This window comes from Octopus sinensis, linkage group LG24, assembly GCF_006345805.1.
Source record: "Octopus sinensis linkage group LG24, ASM634580v1, whole genome shotgun sequence".
In the NCBI taxonomy this organism is placed as follows: Eukaryota; Metazoa; Mollusca; class Cephalopoda; order Octopoda; family Octopodidae; genus Octopus; species Octopus sinensis.
In genome coordinates, this window is record NC_043020.1 from 30224411 (window position 1) to 30250729 (window position 26319).

At 34.4% G+C, this 26319-nt stretch overlaps 1 protein-coding gene across 1 annotated transcript in view; it reads right to left on the bottom strand.

Moving 5' to 3' along the window:
- Positions 1–7305: 7305 nt before the first annotated feature.
- LOC115224021 (MPN domain-containing protein) overlaps positions 7306–26319 on the bottom strand; it is a 42287-nt gene continuing 23273 nt past the window's right edge. The window contains exons 4-14 of the mRNA XM_029794813.2: positions 21137–21300; positions 19664–19701; positions 17511–17994; positions 16157–16253; positions 14640–14712; positions 13518–13594; positions 12310–12478; positions 11250–11323; positions 10385–10471; positions 8599–8691; positions 7306–7881 (exon numbers count right to left, since the gene is read on the bottom strand). Coding sequence (XP_029650673.1) covers positions 7789–7881; positions 8599–8691; positions 10385–10471; positions 11250–11323; positions 12310–12478; positions 13518–13594; positions 14640–14712; positions 16157–16253; positions 17511–17994; positions 19664–19701; positions 21137–21300 — 1449 coding nt within the window. The 3' untranslated portion in view covers positions 7306–7788. The remainder of the gene's footprint in view (positions 7882–8598; positions 8692–10384; positions 10472–11249; positions 11324–12309; positions 12479–13517; positions 13595–14639; positions 14713–16156; positions 16254–17510; positions 17995–19663; positions 19702–21136; positions 21301–26319) is intronic.

Below are 26319 nucleotides of genomic sequence, written 5' to 3' on the forward strand. Positions count from 1 at the left end.
AGTCTTATTATCCACGTTCAGCCAGAAAAATTAGTTTATAAACAAGGGAGATAACTCCATCAATTTCATTCTATGCTGTTTCCAATAATTACCTCCCTTGCATAATGAAAGCCTGTCACGCGTAACATCGGTGCTGAGGGAAGATATGCGTCCGGTTGGAGGGGTTGGAGGGAGTGAGATATCCAAAAGAGGGACGGTGAGAGACGAGAGTATTATTAGCTCTGAGGTAACGGGTCCACGAAGGAGGATAGAAGTAATCTTGGCAAGGGGAAGACGACCGTTTAAGGTGAGTAAAGGCTGCAAAGGTTTGTCGGGAGGGAGAGTCATGGACGGAAGTCCGAGGTGAATATAACCATGAATATATATACATGTGTATCTATATATACGCATGTGTATATATGTATACACGTGTATATATGTATACACGTGTATATATGTATACACGTGTATATATATACACACGTGTATATATGTATACACACGTGTATATATATACACACGTGTATATATATACACACGTGTATATATATATACACACGTGTATATATATATATATACGTGTATATATATATATATACACGTGTATATATATATATATACACGTGTATATATATATATACACGTGTACTATATATACACACGTATTTATATATACACATGTGTAATATATAATATATACACGTGTATATATGTGTATATGTATATACATATACAAGTATACACATACACGTGTATATATATGTATATAGACGTATATATATATGCACATGTGTGTATATATATATACACGTGTATATATATATATGCACGTGTGTATGTGTATATATGTATGTGTATATATATACATGTGTATACATATGTATATATATACATATATATATACACATATATGCATGTGTGTATATATATATACATGTTTATATATACACATGTATGTATATATACACACGTGTATGTATATACACACGTATATATATACACACGTGTATACATACACACGTGTATACATACAGGTATATATACATACACGTGTATGTATATATACATACACGTGTATGTATATATACATACACGTGTATGTATATATACATACACGTGTATGTATATATACATACACGTGTATGTATTATACACATGTGTATATATATATACACGTATATATATATACACATATATATATACACGTGTGTGTATATATATACACGTGTGTATACATACACATGTGTATATATATACATATATATGTATAAATACATGTATATATATATACATATGTGTATATATATATACACACATGCACATATATATACACATATATATGTATATATATATATACACATATGTGTATATATGCGTATATATATACAAATGTGTATATATATACATACAAATGTGTATATATATATATACGTGTATATACACACGTGTGTATATATATATATACACACGTGTAATATATACACACGTGTATGTATAATATACACACGTGTATTTATATATATACACTTGTGTGTATTATACACGTGTGTGTATATAATAACACATATATATATATACACATATATATTACACAGAAGTGTATATATATGTGTATATATATATATATACACGTGTGTATATATATATATACACACGTGTGTATATACACGTATATATATATATACACATTTGTATGTATATATATACACATTTGTATATATATATATACACATTTGTATATATATATATACACATTTGTATATATATACACATATGTGTATATATATATATACATATATGTGTATATATATGTACACGTGTATATATATATGCATGTGTGTATATATATATACACATATGTATATATATATACATGTATTTATACATATATATGTAATATATATACACATGTGTATGTATACACATGTGTATATATATATATACGTGTATATATATATACACATGTATATATATATACGTGTAAATATATATACACACGAGTATATATATATACATATGTATATATATATACATATGTATATACATATACACAAGTATACACATATACACGTGTATATATATATACACATGTGTATACATACACATATATATAAATATACATAAACGTATATGTAATTATACATACACGTGTATGTATATATATATAGACGTGTGTGTATATATATGTATATACACGTGTATATATTTGCACACATGTGTATATATATATACACGTGTACATATATATACACGTATATATATATATACTCGTGTATATATATATATATATATATGCACATATATATGTATACATGTGTATATATTACATGTGTATATATATATACATGTGTATATATATGTGTGTACATATATGTGTATACATATATGTGTATAAATATATATACATGTGTATACATATGTATATATATATATATACATGTATATATATATATACACACATCTATATATATACATTTATATATATACGTATGTTTATATACACATGTGTATATATATACACATGTGTATATATATACACATGTATATATATACATATATGTGTATATATATACACGTGTATATAGATATATACACACGTGTATAAATATATACACACGTGTATATATATATACACACGTGTGTATATATATACACACGTGTGTATATATATACACACATGTATATATATATACACACATGTATATATATATACACACACATGTATATATATACACACATGTATATATATATGCATATATATATATATGTATATATACATGTGTATGTATATATACATGTATATATATATTTATACACATGAATATATATATATGCACATATATATGTATACACGTGTGGATATGTGTATGTGTATATATTACATGTGTATGTGTATATATATATATATACACATGTGTATATATATACATGTGTATATATATACATGTGTATATATATACATGTGTATATACATATATATTGTATATATATATATAACATGTGTATATAATATACATGTATATACACATGTATATATATATTTATACCATGAATATATATATATGCACATATATATGTATACACGTGTGGATATTGGTATGTGTATATATTACATGTGTAGTGTATATATATATATACACATTTGTATATATATACATGTGTATATATATACATGTGTTATACATATATATTGTATATATATATATACATGTGTATATATATATACATGTATATATATTGTGTATATATATACACATGTGTTATATGCACATATACATATCTACTTACACGTATATATATACACCTACGTGTATATATATATGTGTATATACATATACACATAGATGTATATATATATACACACGTGTGTAATATATACACGTGTGTATATATATATATATAGACATGTGTATATATATACACACGTGTATATATATATATGTATATATATACATATACACATGTGTATATATATATATACACACACGTGTATATATATACGTGTAATATATATATGTGTATATATATATATATATACACGTATGTGTATATATATATACACATACGTGTATATATATATACACACGTGTATATATATATACATGCGTATATATATATACACATGTGTATATATATATATACACGTATATAAATATATATACATACACATGTGTATATATATAAGTATATGTGTATATATATACGCATGTGTATATATATACATACATACACATGTATAAATATATGTACACATATATAGATATATACCCATGTATATATACATATATATATACACATATATATATATGCATGTGTGTATATATATATACATGTGTGTATATATATACATATGTTTATATATATATATACACGCGTATATATATATATACATGTGTGTATATATATGCATATGTTTATATATATATACACGCGTATATATATATATACATATGTTTATATATATACACATGTGTATATATATATATACATATGTTTATATATATACACATGTGTATATATATATACACTTATATGTATATATATATATACATGTGTATATGTATACACATGTATATATATATACACGTGTATATAGATATATACACACATGTATATATATATACACACATGTATATATATAAGTGTATATATATATATATACATGTGTATTTATATACATGTGTATTTATATATGTGTATATATATATATATACATGTGTAGTTATATATATGTGTATATATATATATATGTGTTATATATATCTGTATATATACATGTGTATATATATATATATTTTATATGTGTATATATATATACACGTGTATATATATACACGTGTATATATATATACACATATATAATATATATATATATATACACATGTGTATAATATATATACACATGTGTATATATTAATATACACATGTGTATATATATATATACACATGTGTATGTATATATATATATATATATATACACATGTGTATATATATATACATGTGTATGTATACACATGTGTACACATATATATACATACACGTTTATATATATACACATGTATATATATATATACATGTATATATATATGTATATGTATACACGTATACGTGTATATATATGCATGTGTGTATATATACATACATACACATGTACATATATACACGTATATATATGTATATACACATGTACATATGTACACGTATATGTATATATATATATACATGTATATATACACATATATATATATATATATACACATATATATATGCATGTGTGTATATATATATATATACATGTGTGTATATATATACATATGTTTATATATATACACGCGTATATATATATACATATGTTTATATATATATACATGTGTGTATATATAGAACACGTGTATATAGAATATAACACATGTGTATATATATACACGTGTATATAGATATATACACATGTATATATATATACGTGTATATAGATATATACACGTGTATATATATATACACACATGTATATATATATATACACACATATTATATATATATATACACATGTATATATATACACACACATGTATATATATGTGTATATATATATATACATGTGTATATATATATATACATATGTGTATATATATCTGTGTATATATACATGTGTATATATACATGTGTATATACATATATATATATATATACATGCACATATATACATATACATATATATATACATGTATATATATATACATGTGCATGTATATATATATATATATATAGACATGTGTGTATATATATATAATATATATATACACGTATATATATACACATGTGTATGTATATATATGCGTGTATATACAGATGTGTATATATATACGTGTATATATATACATACACGTGTATATATATATACAAACATGTGTATATATACACATGTATATATATACACACATGCATATATATATATATATATATATATACACGTGTACATATATATACACATATACATTTATATATATACATGTATTTATACATATATATGTATATATATATACACATGTGTATATATATATGTGTATATATATTGTATATACAGATGTGTATATATATATAATATATATTTAAATGTGTATATATATATATCTACAATGTTTATATATATATATATACAATGTGTGTATATATATATATATATATATATATATACACATGTGTATATATTATATATATATGTGTATATATATATACATGTGTATATATATTATATAACATTTATATATATACCCGTGTATATATTTATATATACATGTTTATATATACACGTGTATATATATATATACACTTGTACATATATATATATACATGTATATATATACATACATGTGCATATATATATACATGTGTATATAGATATACATACACGTGTATATAGATATATATACACGTGTATATATACACATATATGTATATATATATACATACATGTGTATATATATATACACGTGTATATATATACACACGTGTATATATATACACGTGTATATATATATACATGTGTATATATATATATTATACACATGTGTATATATATCTATATACACGGTATATATATATATATATATATATACACGTGTATATATATATATATATATATATACACGTGTATATATATATATATACACATGTGTATATATATCTATATACACGTGTATATATATATATATGCACATGTATATATATATATGCACATGTATGTATATATATATATACATACACGTGTGTATAATATATATATATATATACATACATGTGCATACGTATACATATGTATATATTTGTATACATATGTATTTATATATATATGTATACATATGTATATATATGTATACATATATATACATATGTATACATATTATATATCATATGTATAATATATATATATATATAATACATATTATTTATACACATATGCATACATATATATATACATAAGTATACATATATATATATATATACATATGCATACATTAATATATATATATTTGTATACATATATATACATATATATATGTATACATGTGTATACATATGTATACATATATATACATATATATATACATATGCATACAATTATATATATACATATGTATACATATCTATATATATATGTATACGTATGTATAAATATTTGGCGAATAGTTATGCGTCGATCTTCCAAAATTGCAGCCTGAACTTGACGGACAGATACCTCATCACTGGCAGAAGGTGGGGGGGGGACCAGATCTGGGAGCTGTTTCCACAGCATTCCGAACATGTTTGAATTCACGATGCCTGTGTTTTACAAGGTCATATGATGGGGAATCATCACCATAAGTTACTTTCATTTCATCAAAAGTCTCGCGTGGTGTGCGTCCTTTCAAATACAAAAACCGGATCACTGCTCGACACTCAACAGGCTCCATTTCACACTTGACTCAGTTCAAAAACCTGGAAATCAGAAACCACAATTAGTCAGAGCTGTAATTTGTCACTTAATCTATGGAGATATAATAATAATTGCACATGTAAAATTTCAGCTAGATCAAACAACTGCAAGTGGGTCAGAGGCATTACTTATTGAACGTCCCTCGTATATATATATATATATATATATATATATACGAAAAAGTCTTTTATGTTTTGAGCCTATGCTCTTCCACTGAAAGAAACAAGGAGAGAAAAAAAAATGTGTGTAGTGGTTACCGATCTATATATATATATACACATAGATATATATGAATACTGAGAGTGAGAGAGATTGTGTCTATAAGGTGTGAAATAAGTGGGAAAATAAAGTCATCATAAATATTGCTAAATTTATTAATGGTTTTGTATTTCAAATTCCACAACATTTCTATAATAATAACATCATAGATACCATGCTATGTCTGTTGCTAAACTGTGGGGGTCTCTCTATACATGCCATTCATTAATGTCAAATGTTATTCCACAACTCAGAGATATTGGAATGGAATATTCAATATTATCCAACAAAATGTTCTCAATAGTTTTTTTTAACTTTTTAAAATTAATTATCATTATAATTATTATTATTATTATTTTTTTTTTTGAGAACGTGTGACAAATAAATATTCTGATCTGGTGTTGTTTCCTTGGTCTTTGAGTCACTTTTAAATACAGGAATAATAATTATGTTTTAACCCAATAGTCTTTTGAAGGATTCTTCAAATAAAGGAAAATTTATATTTTAATCTTAATCCAATCCTCTGTCAAGTTTTCGTTCCTTTTGGTGTGTGTGTGTGTGTGATGGTGTCTTTCCTTTCAAACACGGAGCCCCAGCAGTAAGGAACGGACAAATTCTAAAGTAGAGCTATTTTCATCTTGGTCTTGAGGCAATTTGGTCAGGAGGGACCACTGTTCAGGAAAGCAAAACAACAAAATAAATAGAATAAATAAAGCATTAATCAAAGATGGTCTCATATTATCTTCATTTAAATAATGGTTTTTAACTCTTTAGCATTCATGTTATCCTCTCAAATGTAAATCCTTATTTATTCCCATCGTTTTGGATTAATCATGGATTATCTCATAGCCTTGAGATTTCAATGATGTGATTGTTTATTTTTAGAACGACATTGTAGGGTAGGTGTGAGAGGCTGGACCTGGCTGGTTTGAACATAAAACAAGTAGAATATTTTGGCTGGATAAGGGGCCCAGTTTAAATGCTAAAGGGTCAAATATCAAATATAACAATTGTTTGAAATTTTAAAATAGAGACCCCCTCCCCCCCCGCCTCACTGGCTTTTGTTGTTCAACCCTTTTGTTAGTGAATTTCTGTTAGGATTTGCTGCTTTTAGGTTCAATTAATTATGGAAAATAATAAATAAATAAAATTGGTTTTTGAACTTGGATCCCTTCAAAGCATGAATCACGTTTGATAGAATGGTGGTCGCTCTCTGTTGATTTGATATTAAATAAGTTAAACTACAACTGAGGTCCAAAGGAGCAGATGTACGAGTCAGACAGTCCAACCACGGCTGTTCCATCATTATTCCAGGTAAGTGTATCTAGGACTACCTTATTCAATGTCTCCTCACCATTTATCAGACAGTAAATTAGTTACTCACTCACCTTTACTTTGTCTAAGTATGTCACTGATTGGTGCCAAATGCTTGAAAAACGGACAACATCCGGAGAACCTTTGTAGAAATCCACCAAAGCTTTCTGTGAAAATGAAAAGGAAAAAATAAAAATTATTTGGTAAAAATGAAAATTAAAAAATAATACAAATTGGAAAAAATGGCAAGCTGGCAGACTCATTAACATCTCCCATTGGTGGTGACCCCCTTCGGTCAGACACTGACCATGCGTTTGCACCTAGAGAGTTACCCTCTGAGGCACAAGTCTGGGCAAGGTTGTTTTATGGAAGACCAGCAGTCGCCCATGCATACCGGCCTCCCCTCTCCACGTCACCGATGTTGTCCAAGGGAAAGGCAAAGGGGCCGATACAGCTTGGCACCTGTGATGTCGCAACTCATTTCTACAGCTGAGTGAACTGGAGCAACGTGAAATAAAGTGTCTTGCTCAAGAACACAACACAAAGCCCGGTCCGGGATTCGAGCTCACAACCTCACGATCGTAAGCTCGATGCTCTAACCACTGAGCCACACGCCTTCACTAGCAGACTCAGTAACAGACTCATTAGCAGACTCATTAACAGACTCATTAGCAGACTCAGTAACAGACTCATTAGCAGACTCATTAACAAACTCATTAGCAGACTCATTAGCAGACTCATTAGCAGGCTCATTAGCAGACTCATTAACAGACTCATTAGCAGACTCATTAACAGACTCATTAACAGACTCAGTAACAAGCTCATTAACAGACTCATTAACAGACTCATTAGCAGACTCATTAACAGACTCAGTAACAGGCTCATTAGCAGGCTCATTAACAGACTCATTAGCAGACTCATTAAGCTGCCAGAGAAACTGTTTAGCGACATTTTGTCAGTTTATAGGTTCTGAGTTCAAATTCCTCTGAGGTCGGCTTTACCTTTCATCGTTTTGGGGTCAATAAAATAAGAACCAGTGATGTACTGGGGGTCAATGCAATCAGCTTCATACCCCCCCTTAAATTGCTGGCCTTGTGCTTAAAATTTGAAACCATTAACACAAAATGGAATGTGTGGAATTGATTCAACAAATATTTCTATCAAAGAATTCCATGATGATTGCTTTCCATTTCTGCTGGTTTCAGCCAGAGGCTGTGGCCATGATACAGCAATGTTTTTATTATTTTTTAGAATTACAAACAAAAAGAGAGGAAGAGAAACCATGGAGACAGGCCTGTCCTTGTGAGTTAACCCAGGGTTTTGGGTTCAATCCTGCTGAGTGTAGTGGATCTTGCAGCAGAGATTGATGTCATCAAGGTTTTGTGAGCGAAATTTGGTTGATAGAAACTGTGCAGAAGCCTGTTATATGTGTGTGTGTGTGTGTGTGAGATCATCATCATCATCGTCGTTGTCGTTTTAATGTCTACTTGTTCATGCTTGTATGAGCCAGACAGAATTCATAGAGGCAGATTTTCTACGGCCGGATGCTCTTCCTGTTGCCAACCTTCACCTGTTTCCAAGCTCTCCTTTGCAGGACACGTTTCCATACAAGTCTGGAAACAAATGACATCCTCTCATATGATGGTAACACCCACACACGATGTATTTCTTCAAGATTGCTCTACCGATTCCACTCACAAGGCTTTGGTCAGCCTGGTGCCATATTAAAAGTCCAAGGTGCCACACAATCAACCAAGAATCTCTAAATGGTTCTTGCTCAACCAATGGCAACAGGGCTGCACTCCAAACACTTTAAAAACTCCAGAATGGAATGGAATAAAAGCACAAGATTTTGCTTACCATTTCTGATAGCAGTTCTTCAGTTAATGATGGATTCTGGTAGATAGAAAACTGAATTTCCATAGGAATTCCATAATCCAAAGGTTGCTGTTAAAAAAAGAGGATAAAATATTTAGTGAATTCAACAAGTTACTGAGTTAAAAATGAAATTCAAAGCAGCATCAGTTAAGATGTGTTTTGTGAATGAGCTAAAGAAGGGGGTCTTCTAAGGGGGTGCTCTACATGCTAGAAATAGCTGCTAAATCTTTAGACTCCACTCCTCCCAAAAAAGCAAAAACAAATCAGCCTAAGTCAGAAAAATCCAGGATCCCCATTCTTCAAATGTGTCCCTTTCCTTTTATAAGACGGTGAAGAATACTTTGAAGGAGAAATGAGATTATACATATGTGGCACCAGCACCAGTGAGGTTACCAAATGACTTGCAAGAGGAAGACACCTCAACTGAAGAGGGGGTGGGGTGATATTGAAGGAGGTGGCTTTGTGCTTTTTGATGAGAGGTTAAAAGTATAGTAGAGGGAGATTGAAACAGGAGACCCCCAGATGGAAGAGAGAGAGAGAGAGAACCTAGAGGTAATGAGTATACATTGGATCAACATCCCTTCCTAGAAAAAAAAACAGAGTTACAGAAGCATTGATGATAATTCAAAACCAACAAAAGAAGAGTTGGAGAAGAAGCAGAAAAGACCGGCCATTGTTGAGAAGAAGAGAGAGAAAAGTTGTTGGTGGCAAAGAACTTGATTAACGAGTGATGTTAATTGACTGTGACTGGAAATTGTGGATTTATGGAATTAAGAAAGCAAACTGGCCATTTAATCATTGAATCAGTGCTATTCACAACAGATACTGACCAGGGGTCATCACTTACCTCTACAAGGGGTGGCATTACCCAGAAAGCTCGGAAAGTCGATTCTTTCTTCTTCGAACTCTTATTATAGGGAGCTGAGGAAAGAGAAAACAAAAGCAAAGAAGTTATTCAACAGGAGTTTCACATTTAAAAAAGAAATAATAAAAAAAGGAGCCATTGTTGTTATTTATCCCAAGGTTAACATTCTGAGAAAACTAACCCTATGGTCAAAAGTGTTCCACATGTGGCCATCCCATCTTTTTTGTATGTCAGAGAATATATTGTCCAATATAATAACCTTTCTTTTATATACGTAAGGCAGTGAGGTGTGATGCAAGGGAGATTTGGTTGCTATTTTTAGCAATTCAAGCAACTGCGTAGAGGTTCCCGCACTGGTTTGTAAAAAAAGTGGAATTCTTATCCAGGGGCCATGTTGCGGTGTGGTGGGTTGTGTGTCTCAATGACCCTGAGAGCAATACCAAAGGAGTACATGTTCCTGGTGGGCACCTTCCATGTGGGACAGATCAGGGGACAGACTAACATGGAGCATGCACTGGACCAATGCTCTGATTTAAAAGAAAAGCTTCAATGGCAATTCAATATTAGCAAGAGGTGGGCAAGGAAGGCATTCCTTCAGAGAAACATGTGACACAACACAGCAAAATCTAAAAGGAAGTGGCAGGGAAACAACAGGGATCCGAAAGGAGAGAAGCAGGAATGATATGACAGAGTGGAAAAGAGTGGAGGGAAGCATAATGAGTGAAGGACTTAAGTGATTGGTGAACACAGTAGTATAGGCACTCAGAAGCCCCTACACTGCAACAAGGACCCAACCTTGTGGTGGACACAACAACTTGGGAACTGTAAAATTCCTTTTGAATTTACATTTCCCTGACAGCTATTTTGAGAAGGACCACAACAAGAACAAAAGCATTAACCTTTAGCATACTGTAGGTGCATCGTGTTGCTGTATGAGTTTTCTCCCTGCTCAATGTGACACAATGCACTTGTAGCAATAGGGGAGAAAAGGTGCATGATGCACCTAAGTGTGCTAAAGGTCAAAGGTATTCCAAGAACTCACCAATGATGAAACCTAAACAAGGATGGTATACGGATCCCACACCCTTCATCTTCAGTTGATATGTCATTTGGCAGTCAATGTCCCGTAGAGTTGGACTGGCAGAACGATGGGGATGACTGTGGTACCAACCAACCAGGGACAAACCAGATTTGTTCATTCGATGTCGAATCTACAAAAGGCACAAACATATATTAATTTACATACAATGCTTGCTTAAGATGAAGGAAAACATAGAGAGATATTTTATAAAAGTTAAGAGGTTTCACAAGGGCAAATTTATATTATGATCCAGTCCAGCAGCTATCAGAACGAGTCTAACAACTAACACCATTTGCATTTTGTAAGGAAAACATGTGAACTTCCAAAACTGATATGAAAGATTAATTTGTTTTATTTCAATTTATTTTCTGCTCTTACAGCATGACTAAATTGATTTAAAAGAAAGTGAAACCTGTAGCAGATTTTCATAAAAATGTAAATATTTCTTTTCTTTTATTCATGATAAATTCCTTGAAGAATTTTCATAATTTTGTTTTTTAGTACATATATAAGACATAGACACACATCGTATACATTAACGTACATACACACTTACAAACATAGACACAATATATATATACACAGATATATATATATAAGCTTACAGATATATAGTTTTAAACATTAATCACAACCACACCAAGGCTAAATTTGAGAAGCTGGGTTTTACAAAAGCAGAAATGGCATGACTCATTAAGAAATTATAATTACAAGCCATTAATTTAGAAATGAGTTGTGATGTCACTGGTGCCAAGAAGTATCAACCCCTTTGCCTTTCCCTTGGCATGGAGAGGAGAGGCTGGTATGCATGGGTGAATACTGGCCTTCCTTAAAACAACCTTGCCTGGACTTGTGCCTCGGATGGTAACTTTCTAGGTGCAATCTCACGGTCATTCATGACCAAAAGGAGGCCTTTACTCATTTACCCTTTTTATGTGTGTGTCTTTGCTTGTCCCCACCACTTGAAAACTATGTTGGTTTGTTTACATCCATGTACCTTAGCAGTTTGGCTGAATGTGACCGATAGAATAAGTACCAGGTTTACTAAAAATAAATAGTGGGGTTGATTTGTTTGACTTAAAAACCCTCCAAGGTGGTGCCCCAGCATGGCCACAGTCCAATACCTGAAACAAGTAAAAGAATAAAAGATAAAAGATGAGAAAACTCACCTCAGCCTCAATTAAAGGAGCATTTTCTTTGTCCCCTAATCTACTCAGACATGGGAATGCTTGTAGAATATTCAGATCTGCATTGAAAAATACAAAATATTTTTACATTCATTTATCAAAGAGCAGAATGAAGCAGAAGGCTTCGTTGCTTTTCCCAGCATCAAGTGCTAGATGAAGAATTCTTAAATCTCAGCTGTGCTGGTGCCACGTAAAAAGCATCCAGTCCACACTGTAAAGTGGTTGGCATTTGGAATGGCATCCAGCTTTAAAAACCTTGCCAAAACTGATCTCAGCTGTGCTTGTACCACATAAAAAACCCTGAGTCCACTTTGTGGAGTGGTTGGTGTTAGGAAGCGCATCCAGCCGTAAAAACCATTGCTAAAACAGTCACAGAAGTCTGGTGCAGGCTTCTGCCTGGCTGGCTCCAGTCAAACCGTCCCACCCATGCCAGCATGGAAGATGGACGTTAAACAATGGTGATGATGATGAATAACATATGTATTTCATTCCATTTCCTGCAAATAAACAGGTTCCTTTCATTTCTTCTGACCAACCTCATTATTATTATTATTATTCTTACCAATATGGAGGGCAGTGAACTGGCTGAGACATTTCTGCACCAGACAAAAATACTTCTCAGCATGTTTTCTGACTTTACATTTGAAGTTCAAATGCAAATGAGGTGGACTTTGTCAATCTTTCAGGGTTGATAAAATATGTACCAGTCAGGCATTGGGGGTTGATGATATCAACTTACCCCTTCCCCTAAAATTGCTGGCCTTGTGTCAAAATTTGAAACCAATATTATTACCAATACATTATTCTTACTCTGCCAAAATATTTTATTTCTATACATTCGACCCCCATGAGGATGGGGAAGCCGCCTTTTTTCCGTCAAGGGCTTATGTGCCCCTTTATTAGACTATTTTCCTTAGTCATTGCACGGGGATTGCCATGTGCTTACCATTATTATTATTTACAAGATTGTAAAAACAGTGCCGTATAAAAAATCCATTCGCACCGATATATATGTATATATATCCTCAACCAATCCTTCCCCACCACTACCCTCCTCTCGACCCGACCCCTACTAGACCAACTGGTTGAAGAGTATGTACTTACGTTGTGTGTTCTGGTCCCATTTACCGGCCAAATATCCCAATACTTCACTACTTGTCAAGTGGCAGTGGAAATCCTACAACAGCAGAGAGGAGAATCACTTAATTAGTTTGCAATTAATTAATGAAGTGGAGAAGAAACATCTCATTAATCTGTGATTGATTATCAGGCAGAATGAAGGATCACCTCGTTAATTTTTGATTGTATATTGAAACAGAGAGATTACATACCGGAAGAGTGGATCAGCTCATTAGCCACTGATTGCTCATCAAACAGAGAGGAGAAATCACTTTGTTAATTTGTGATTGATTATGAAATCTTATTAATTTGTGATGGAATGAAACTGTTTGCAATTTCTTCTTCTGAATCTTCGACCCCGAATATGAAGGTTACGTGTTTTGTGTTTGTGTCGTAATTTTGAAGGAGGAGAGAGAAAAGGAACAGCTTCAATGATGTCTTCAAATCCTGCAGACTTGGTGTTCAAATGGATAACCCTTTAGCATTCAGATTATCCTGCCAAATCTAATCCATTTATTTATTCACATTATTTGGAATTAATTAGGCATTTTCTCACAGCTTGTATGACGTGATTGTTTATATTTTAGAGTGACATTGTAGGGTAGATGTAAGAGGCCAGATATGGTCAGTTTGAATATAAAACAGGTGGACCATTTGGGCTGGACATTACCAGTTTATATGCTGAAGGGTCAAATCAGACACAGAGTCTTCAGAAGACCCCACTAGAGTGGTATAAGTCAAACACAATGTTCAGATGTTTTGACAGAGAGGTATGTGTACCATGTGCTGAGATTTTCATACAGAGAGGTACATAAACGATATGTCAAGATGTCCGAATGTAGAGGCATACGTACGAGAGTAAGATGAGATGGTCAAAGTTGGAATGTCTTTGAACAGAGGTCTGCTTGATCAGGGAGCATCGAAGATTAAACTATAGTTATTCACTCTCTCTCTCTCTCTCTCACACACACCCACACACAACACAGGGGTGCAGGCATCACTGTGTAATTGAGAAGTTTGTTCAACAACTATAGGCTTAGCCTCACTGCATAGCACCTTTGGCAACTGTCTTCTAATGTAGCCCCAAGCTGGTAGATGGAAACTGTGTGGAAGCCCATCATATGTCTGTGTGTGTGTGTGTATATATAAAATTAATTACATACATACACACATATATTTGTGTATGTGCATGTGTTTGTGTTTGTCCCCTTACACAGCTTGACATCTAATATTGGTTTGTTTACAACCCTGTAACTTAACGGTTTCGCAAAAGAGACCAATGGAATAAGTAGTACACTTAAGCAGAAATAAAAAAGATAGAACGTATTTTGTGGTGAGTTTCACAAAACCGTTGAAGAAAATCTGTCTGAATGAATCTTGTGGGAGCCGTGCAGCCATGCAGAGCAAAAGAGGTCAAAGGAAAAAGAAAGATGGTCACGGCAGAGTGCCTTTGACCGGGAATGGAACAAGAGAAGAACCAGGAAGCATCCCAGAGTACTTACTATGAGAAACATGGAGTTTGTTGTGACAGACACACTAAACGGTTGGAACTTGCCATAAGCTTCAAATGTTTCACACTCAACTAATGTGTTTGGATCTCTGCAAGAAGAAGGAGAAGACAAAGAGATAAAATACTGCTTCTGGAATTAAATCAACTAATCTGGAACTCGACTGAGGAAAGAAAACTCTGAATGACCCGTCCTTGTTTTCTTTGTATCGTCTGTCTGGATGTTTTGCATTCTTGTCCCATTCTTGTATTTTATATATATATATATATATGTTGTATATATATACACACATATATGTTTAGTATACTGTTCCATTAAGGTAAGATGACCAAAAAATTTACTTCAGTTAGTGAGGGATATGTTTAATAAACACAATATATAGTTTTTATGAGCTACCAATAGTTTCACGCAATGAAAATGACTCAGCATATGTGTGTGTGTATATGTATGTATGTATGTATGTATATATGTATGTGTGTGTGTGTGTGTATATATATATATATATATAAATATATGTGTATATGTTTATATATGTGTGTGAGTGTATATATGTATATACATATATATGTATATATTTATATATGTGTGTGTGTAGAAATAGATGTACAACTGCTCCTGTTAAGATCTCTGTGTAGATAATCCCCAGCCAGGCTTCTTCCAATTTGGTTGTTAAGCAACCATTAGACTCAGTGGTTTTATCACTGGTTATGAAACACAGAGCAAACGGAGGAGAACTTGGGACAAACTCATATTGTTAGTTCCAATCTCCATTTCACCATTGCAGTTGTTTGCAATCCCTGCATCGAATGTTCCAAGTGCAATTCGATGCTTAACCCCAACAGATCATCAAGGAATGCTTTAGTGCCCTACGCTACAGAGAATGAATTGTGTAGATTTAGGGAGATGGCTGGCATTTTAGACAAGGGCTTTGAGAGGGAAATGCATACATACACATCTAAGAATTTGAAAATTGGCTCCATAGAAAAAAGGTTTATGTCAAATATGTGTGATGACAAATGGGAAAATAAAGGGATTCTGAGCCAAAATATTTTTCTTTTAAATAAATCTAGATTTTATTTTAGCTTGTTTGGAAGATCTCCATGATAGGAATCTATCCATGTTAGTTACAGGCAAAAATATTCAGTAGAAAAAATGTACTGAGGTAAGAAGCGCAGTCTCTGGTTTACAAGTTCCAATGAAACTGTCCAACCCATGCCAGCCTGAAAAGCAGACACTAAAAGATGATGATGATGATGATGATAGTGTTCAGCTGTTCTGTGAAGTGTGTTGGAGAGAGTGAAGAGGTGGAATGGCTAGAAAAGCAAAAAAAAGATTCCCAGACACTTACTGTTCAGCATTTCTGTCCAGGAGATTGGAATGTTTGACCAAAGGGAACCTTGGATGGGAAGTGTTAATAATTTCGGGTTTCTCTAGTTTTTGTGTTTGGTGACTGTGTTTTGGCGATGGGGAGACTTTCTTCTGCTGATGTGTTTGATGACTATGATGCTGCTGCTGCTGTTGTTGTTGTTGTTGCTGTGGTGGTAGTGGTGGTGACAGTTGAACTTTCTGGTGCTGTGTTTTCTGATTGTGTTGTTGTTGCTGTAGCGCTGGTGGTGGTGGTAGTGTTGGCGGTGGAGACAGCTGAACTTTCTGGCGGTGCGGTTGTTGACTGTGTTGTTGATGTTTTGGTTGTGGTTGTTGTTGAAGCGGTGGTGGGGGAGACAGTTGCACTTTCTGCTGCTGCTGCTGCTGGTGGTGACATTGTTGGGATGGTGAGAACTTCTGTATTTTGTGACTTTCTTCTTTAATTCCCTTTAACGAAAGGTTCAAGGCTAAAAACAACAACAATGATAAATAAATAAAAGGAAAAAATATGACACATATTAATTAGATAGCATGGGGTAATTAAGTAATTAGTATTAGTTAATATTATCTAATTATCCTGTACCCTCACACCCCTGCAACGTACCCAATCAGATGTCAGTTCTCTCTCACATCCTTCTCCTGTCTACTGTAAAATTACTATTATTCTGCTGTTCCGTACTCCCAATCATCATCTGCTACTCCACTCCACCACCCACAAATCATGCATCATTGGTCAACCACCGGTCACTACATCTGCCCTTCACTCTTATTTAGTCTCTCTTGCAACCCTCAACCAATCCTGCTTCCCATGTCCCTGCTCACTTCAACCCACCTCAGACCTTGAGGATCCAGCCTAACACTTCATCACCTCTATTTATATCTCTTTCCACATCCACCCGACTGTTCTCACCCTTTTTTTCTAAAATGTGAGTCACCATTTAGCCCCTCTACCTGTTCTGCTCTGTCCCCTTCTTTCATACTTTTACCCTTCATCTCTTAGCATAAAGCTGTCCCTTCAGGGTTTGTAGCCTTGCAAGCAACATGGCATCCTCACTAGAGTTGACGGCACAAAAAAAAAAAAATTTAAAAAAAGTGGTTGGCATTAAGAAGGGCATCCTGTTGTAGAAACCCTGTTAAAGGAGACACTGGAATCCTATGCAGTCCTTGGGTTCATCAGAGCCTGTCAAACTATCCAACCCATTCCATGGAATAGGCCGGATGGTTTGACAGGATCTGTTGCATGGAACAGGGACATTAAATGATCATCATCATCATCTCACTAGTGTTTATAGTTGACTGATTGGCACCAAGTCATCTGTCCCCATCAAAATCCACTGATTTCTCACAGACATGCTGTCCCCTCATTCTTCCTCCTCTACCACTGTTTCTCTGGACCTGGTTGGCTTCATTCAACATCAACTCAGAACCCTGTCTTCTTCTCATCCACATTTTAACTAACCCAGAGACATGGAACTTAATTGTATACTATTTATTTATTTATCTTTATCTCTTTCTCTCATTTCTCTTTCTCCCTCTCTTTCTTTCTTTTCCGTTATCTGTATCTTTGTACGTCTCTCTCTTCTTCCTTCTATATCTACATATTTCTCTCTCTCTCCTTTCCTCCCTCTCTCTCAATATTTGTTGATATTTTGACTCTTATCTACAAAAATTTTAAAGAGCATCATTAAAACATAACTCTGATGATGATGATGATGATGATGATGATGTTTCTATGAAGAACACTCTGGAATTCTTTCCTGACTCATTTTTAACCCCAGCAGTTGAGGACATACAATTTCTCAAGAACAACATCAACCACACCAATTCCACTGATGTCAAAAATCCTGCAAAACTCTCAGACACCCAACCTCTTGCCCCCACCCCCAACCCCTCTCCTCATTTATTAATGTGGACACAAAAAAGACTCTGAGTCCATAAATTTCTTCTTTCTTTGCCATGGGGGTTGAACAAATTTGAAAAGTTTAAAACCATTTCAACGTTTATTTAAGATGGTAGTTTGTTTCTTATGAAGGGGTGGTCCTTATAAAGATCCTTATTAGCCCACCCCTCTATAAGAAACACTGGGTTTACATAGGAAATAGCTGTATTTTATAAAGAAACAAATATGTGACTCACCTTCCTCTTGAATATCACTGTGGCTCCAGTCGACATGTCTGCAAAGAGCAAAGATGGCAGCATTAAAGCAAACACGAAACAAGAGAAGACTTCACTCTTGTTATTTCTCTTGTTGTTTCATCATTATACACACACATGCACACACACATGCACAGACACACACACACACACACACACTGTCACTCATTTTGTCCCTTTTTGTGTCCCCTTTTCTTCCAATGCTTGCCTGAGTCAAACAAAAAAAGTCATTGAGAAGCTGTTTCCCTGTTGCTAATCGTTGCCTGTTTTTCAATTAAGGGTTGGCAACAAGGAGGGCATCTGGCCCTAGAAAATCTACTTCAAAAAATCCCACCTGCCCCTTGCAAGCAGGGAAAAGTGAATGTAGAATGATGATGAAGATATATATATAAATAATAAGAGACGATGGATAATTGTCAGCTCGTTACAGCTGTAACGAGCTGATAATTATCCCCTGTCTGCAATTATTCATTTGATTATAACACACCAAAGGGATTTACGACTTGTCAGACCCCCTAGACTATACCAACAACATACAATTCAATGTAACGCATGGTTTGAACCAGCCCCTAGGTGCTAATTACTCATAGGGTTGGTTTCCTCTGTGAACACAACTGGAATGTCTTGATACTTACCAACTGTAGGCCGGAATCACAGGTATATCGAACCCTACCTGCTGCATATCTTTTCAAGTACCCGATTCTATCTGAATCTTTATTTTACTATTTATAAATATACATATATACATACATACATACATATATATATATATCACGTGATCATGTGACCGACCAGACCATCAGATGTTGCTACACATCGCTGGTCACAATGCGCTCTGCATTGTTTTAGCCTTCGAATGACGCCACCCCACTGGCTAAGCGAGCAGGCCAACAGAAGAAAGAGTGAGAGAAAGTTGTGGCGAAAGAGTACAGCAGGGATCGCCACCACCCCCTGCCGGAGCCTCGTGGAGCTTTTAGGTGTTTTCGCTCAATAAGCACTCACAACGCCCGGTCTGGGAATCGAAACCGCGATTCTACAACCGTGAGTCCGCTTCTCTAGCCACTGGGCCATTGCGCCTCCATATACACACACATATATATGTGTGTGGAAGTGTGTGGCTTAGTGGTAAGGGTGTTGGACTCATTATCGTATGATTGCAGTTTCGATTCCTGCACTGGGTGGTGTGTTGTGTTCTTGAGCAAAGCACTTCATTTCACATTGCACCAGTCCACTCAGCTGGCAAAAAGGATTAACCCTGTGACAGACTGTCCTCCCATCTAAGTGGAAGACTTATATGCCATAGAATCCAGGAAACCAGCCTAAGGCCTAGGAAGGTCCTTTTAATCTCTGTCACAGTTCCTTAGTCAGCCCAGAGCTATAGTAGAAGACACTTACCCACGATGCCCAAACCTTTGAGTCGTAAATATTTTCTGAAAAACATTCAATTTTTCTTACTTTTTGGTTTTACCATTGGTTATAGGTTTATGCCCTATATGTGCGGGCAAAGGGGGTTTCAATGTAGTTCTTCGTTCCACTTCAAATTCAGGCACTTTATGGAACAAGTCTTTGGAATTTCGATTGGTTTTCATAATGTTAGAAGAATCATCCAGCAGAGGCACCTGTAAGAGAGAAGAGTATTTTCCTTTGATAATTTGTGGTTGGTATTATTAGAGGGGAAAAAATAAAGAAACTATAGAAGGAATATTTAGTAGTCCGAAGACACTTAGAAATCGAACCTGGATCGCTAGATACACTACAAAAACAACAACAAAAAAAGTGATTCACTCAATTATTGATAACACCAATAAAAAAAAAGGGCCACTCGGACACACAGTAAAAGAAGATCTCATCAAACAATTTCATCTTTGGTGTGTTTTCTGTGTATTTAGTATATTTTAGCCATTGGACAATAGAGTTGGTAAATAGTAATGGTGCTGCCTTTAAACTGGTCAACTGCAAGTGATTTGACCATAATATCAAGACCAATGGACGGCAGAGTTGATGACAATGACGAAGGCATGGCTAAACCAGGTGGCTGCTAAAATTACACATCTTATATCAACTTTGAACTTTCTCACTTGGTGCAAGCATCCTTTCTTTGTCGTTTGTAGTAACAACAATATACAGTTTGTTAACGATAATGACAAATATATTTGCATTTAAAATCTCAGAGGAATTCATATTCTTTCCATCAACTTCAACTTAACCAAATCATAAGATGGTTGATTACCAAAATTCAGAAGTATTTTACTGTTACAAACAGATATTTTATTTAATGGAGTGATACGTGTAGCAGCCAAGCAGACTGGGTAGATATGGGAGACATCACAAATATTAAATGTTCCTTAATCCTATGCAACACAGGTAAGGTTTCCATTTAAGGGAGTAGCATTTTGTCAGCGTGTCTTCAAGCGTGCATGAAGTTGGTCCCGATGTTGGAGTCGACTTTGCTCAAATCTTTGAACTGAAGAGAAGCAGGACTGGCGCCAAATCCTGCGTTCTGCTGCTTTGTCTTTCCCTCGGAAGCAAAGGGAAAGTTGCACTGCTTTAGACTGTCTTTTAGTTTGTCTTTGAAGCGGAAGAATAGCCAACCAACTGACTTTCTTGTTGGGAAAAGGCCAAAGAGAAGTTGCTTTGGTATTCTGATATCACTCATGTGTGGGAGATGACCATTGAAGCTGTATTTTGATGAGGATGGCTTCAATACCTGATACGTTGCATTTTGTTAGCACCTCACTGTTATGAATACGGTCACTCATACATAGACATGTTTATACACAATGGGCTTCTTTCAGTTTCCATTAACCAAATCCAATCCACAGCTGTAGCTGGTACAGGGCTATAACAGAATACACTTTCCCATGGTGCCACAGAGTGGGACTGAACACAGGACCATATGATTAGGATGGTTGGGAATCAAGCTTTTTACCTACACAACCATATTTGGTTAATAGGAGAGAGAGAGAGAGAGAGACCCTTCTCTATTCTTTCAAGGGGCATGGTGTGGTTTGAGGGATATTTGGTTGTTATTTCTAGATGGTTGAATAACCTGATCTGTCAATGTCTGAGGTTCGTTCAATGTTGCGTGTTTATATTGGCAGCAGATGGCTGAAGGTGGTGCCAACGGAATCTAACATTTTAATTTATAGCTGGGAAGTCTTATGACAAGACAGAATTGGTTTGGAGGTCAACGGAGGTTTGCGAGGAATGGAAATAGAATTTTCAAATAAGCAAATACAAGAAAATCTATTTCCCGGTTTTCTGGTCCTTTCCATGTATTACAACACATACACACACACACACACACAAACACACAAATATATATATACACACATGCATATACGGGACACACTAACACACACACACACACACAGAAACAGCCATATACACACGCATACAAACACAAAAAGCAGTTACACACACATACACGGAACCACACATATATAAAGATACACAAATACATAGACACAAACACACACACACACACAGACATGAAAATACACATACACGATTGTACACACTACATATGCACATACACAGACAGACACACAGACAGACACACATTTAAAATGTGTACAAAGCTTCTAATTTATGAAGGAGGTGATACAGTAGAAACATAAATTACTGTTGTTGCCTGCATCTTTCAAGTTAATCTGAACAAATAACCCCAACCCACTCCATGACCACCACCATTAAAAGTACATTTCACAAATAAAAATATATTTAAAAAAAGCCGCTGCTGCTGCTACCACTAATACCAAAACTATAACTACTACTACTACTACTACTAATAATAATAATAATAACAACAAAACAACAACAATACAAATGATAGACAAATAAATGAAAACATGATAATAGTAATGATGATGATAATGGTGATGATGACAACTGATGAAGATGATGATGATGAGGATGGTGATGATTATAATAGCAACAACAACAATAAAGATAATAGATAAATAATAATAAAATAATGGTAATAATGATGATGATAATAATATTAAAAATAAATAATAATAATAAAATTACATTTCAATATCAAATGACAGTAATTATAGAAGTAAAAACAAAAAAAAAGAAAATTATAAAAAAAGGAGAAAAAATTTAATTCAGTCAGATTGACTAAAAAAAGAAATATTATTACAAATGTCTCTCTCTCTCTCTCTCTCCTCTCTCTCTTTGTATCTCTCTCTCTCTCTTTCCTCTCTCTCTCTCCTTCCTTTTTTCTACCTCCAATAAAAGATGATTAAAAAAATAAATGTATAATTTTTTCCCAAAAAAACCCAAAATAAAATTTAAAAAATAATACTTATGATAATAATAATAATAATAATAATGGTAATCATCATCATCAACATGATAATAAAAATAACAACAACAACAATAATAATAGCAACAATAAGATTAATGATAAGAATTCTAAAAATAAGTAAAATGGAAAAAAAGAAAAAAGTTCAGAAATAAATTTTAAAAAATAGCTGTTTTGAATAAACAAAATTAGATTTGAAAAAAGTACGAAGCAGAAAAAATAAAATGAATAAATTAGAAAATAAAGAATGAATAAAATAAAAGAAAATAATGAAGTTAAGTTTTTTTTCATACATAGAAAAAAAGGAGAAATAAAATAAATATAAAAACAGCAAAAATAATTTAATCGATAAAATCTCATATTTCATATGAAAGTTGCTGAGATGATTTTTGACTAAAAACTGCCTAATTTAGAGGAAAATATTGTTTTGTGGATTTCAAACACAGACACACAAAAACATGTGTGTGTGTGTGTGTATGCTCTATATATGTATATATTTGTATGTTGGTGGTGGTGCCCCAGCATGGCCACAGCTCTTGAGCTGAAACTAATAAAAGAGTAACGTGTGTGTGTGTGTGTGTGTGTGTGTGTGTATCTTAATTGTTTCAGTCATTAGACTGTGGCCATGCTGGGGCACCAGCCTGAAGAATCTTTAGTCAAATGGAGTGACCTTAGTTTTTTTTTTTAAAGCCTGGTACTTATTTTATTGGTCTTCTTTGCTGAACCACTAAGTTACAGGGACATAAACACACCAACACAAGTTGTCAAGCGGTGGTGGGGGACAAACACACACACACACACACACAACGGGCTTCTTCCAGTTTCCTATTTCTTTATTGCCCACAAGGGGCTAAACATAGAAGGGACAAACAAATGGATTAAGTCGATTACATTGACCCCCAGTGCTTAACTGGTACTTAATTTATCAACCCCGAAAGGATGAAATGCAAAGTCGACCTCGGCAGAATTTGAACTCAGAACCTAGCGGCAGACAAAATACCGCTAAGCATTTCACCCGGTGTGCTAATGTTTCTGCCGAGTTGCCACCTTTTCCAGTTCCAGGCTTCTTCCAGTTTCCGTCTACCAAATCCTCTCACAAGGCTTTGGTCGGCCCGAGGCTATAGTAGAAGACACTTGCTCAAGATGCCATGCAATGGGACTGAACCCGGAACCATGTGGTTGGGAAGCAAGCTTCTTACCACACAGCCACACCTGGCCTCGTGGTTAGGGCGTTGCACTCAAGATCAGAAAATCTGATGTTGGGTTATTTGGAGTGGAGTTGGGCCGGGAGTGAGTGGTGAGTGGAGGGATGAGATGAAGGGTAGGTAGTGGGTGGCAACAGAAGTCGTTGTGAAGTGGAGGAGAGTGGGGTGGTGGTTGGCTGTAGAGGAGGGCAAAGAGGGTAATTGTGACAGAGAGGTAATTATAGAGGGATGAGGAGGGGACCAGTGCAGTCCCTTACACCCTTACACATAAGCCTAGTGAAAGGATGACAAGGGACCAATGCAGTCTCCTATATAGAGGCCTGGTGAGGGGATGCTCAATGTTCAATACACCCACTTCTACTCCCCTCAGGTCTTGGCAGGACAACTGGACGACACCTTGTCCCTAATAAGGGGTCTCTCTGCAGTTCTTACTGATCATTCTCTCCCTTCCCTATGAAATGTAAGAATCTTCTGCTCTGCCCCTTCCCCACCTATTGCACTCCTTTCATACTTTAACCCCTCATCCCCCCCCCCAGCATAAAGCCAACACCCTACCCCCTTGGAGTTTGTAGTCTTGTGAGCTACATGGTAACCTCAATGGGTGCTGGTGGCAGGGAAGACACACCCTGTACACATTGTAGAATGGTTGGCATTAGGAAGGACATCCAACTACAGGGACCATGCTACAGCAGACACTGAAGCAGTTCTTGCTCCCAGTGGATCCAATCAGTCAGTCCAACCCATTCCAGCATGGAACATGGCCATTAAATGGTGATGACGTCATCATCTTCATTGTCAAACGTCTGTTTTCCATGCTGGTATGGGTTGGACGGTTTGACTGAAAACTGGTAAGCCAGGGGGACTGCACCAAGTTCCAATCTGATTTGGCAAGGTTTCTACAGCCAGATGCCCTTCCTAATGCCAACCTCTTTTTTATGTGTCACCAGCATGACGACTCCATATATATGGGATTGTCAACACTTGGTGCATCATTTAATGGAGAGTCGCCATATTCCATTCCATAGCTGCCATCTCTGAAGAGCGCAGGGTTACATAATCGGACTGCTATCTAACACTCCGTTGAACCCCTAATGCAAAACTGATTGGTAAGATCAGCAGTA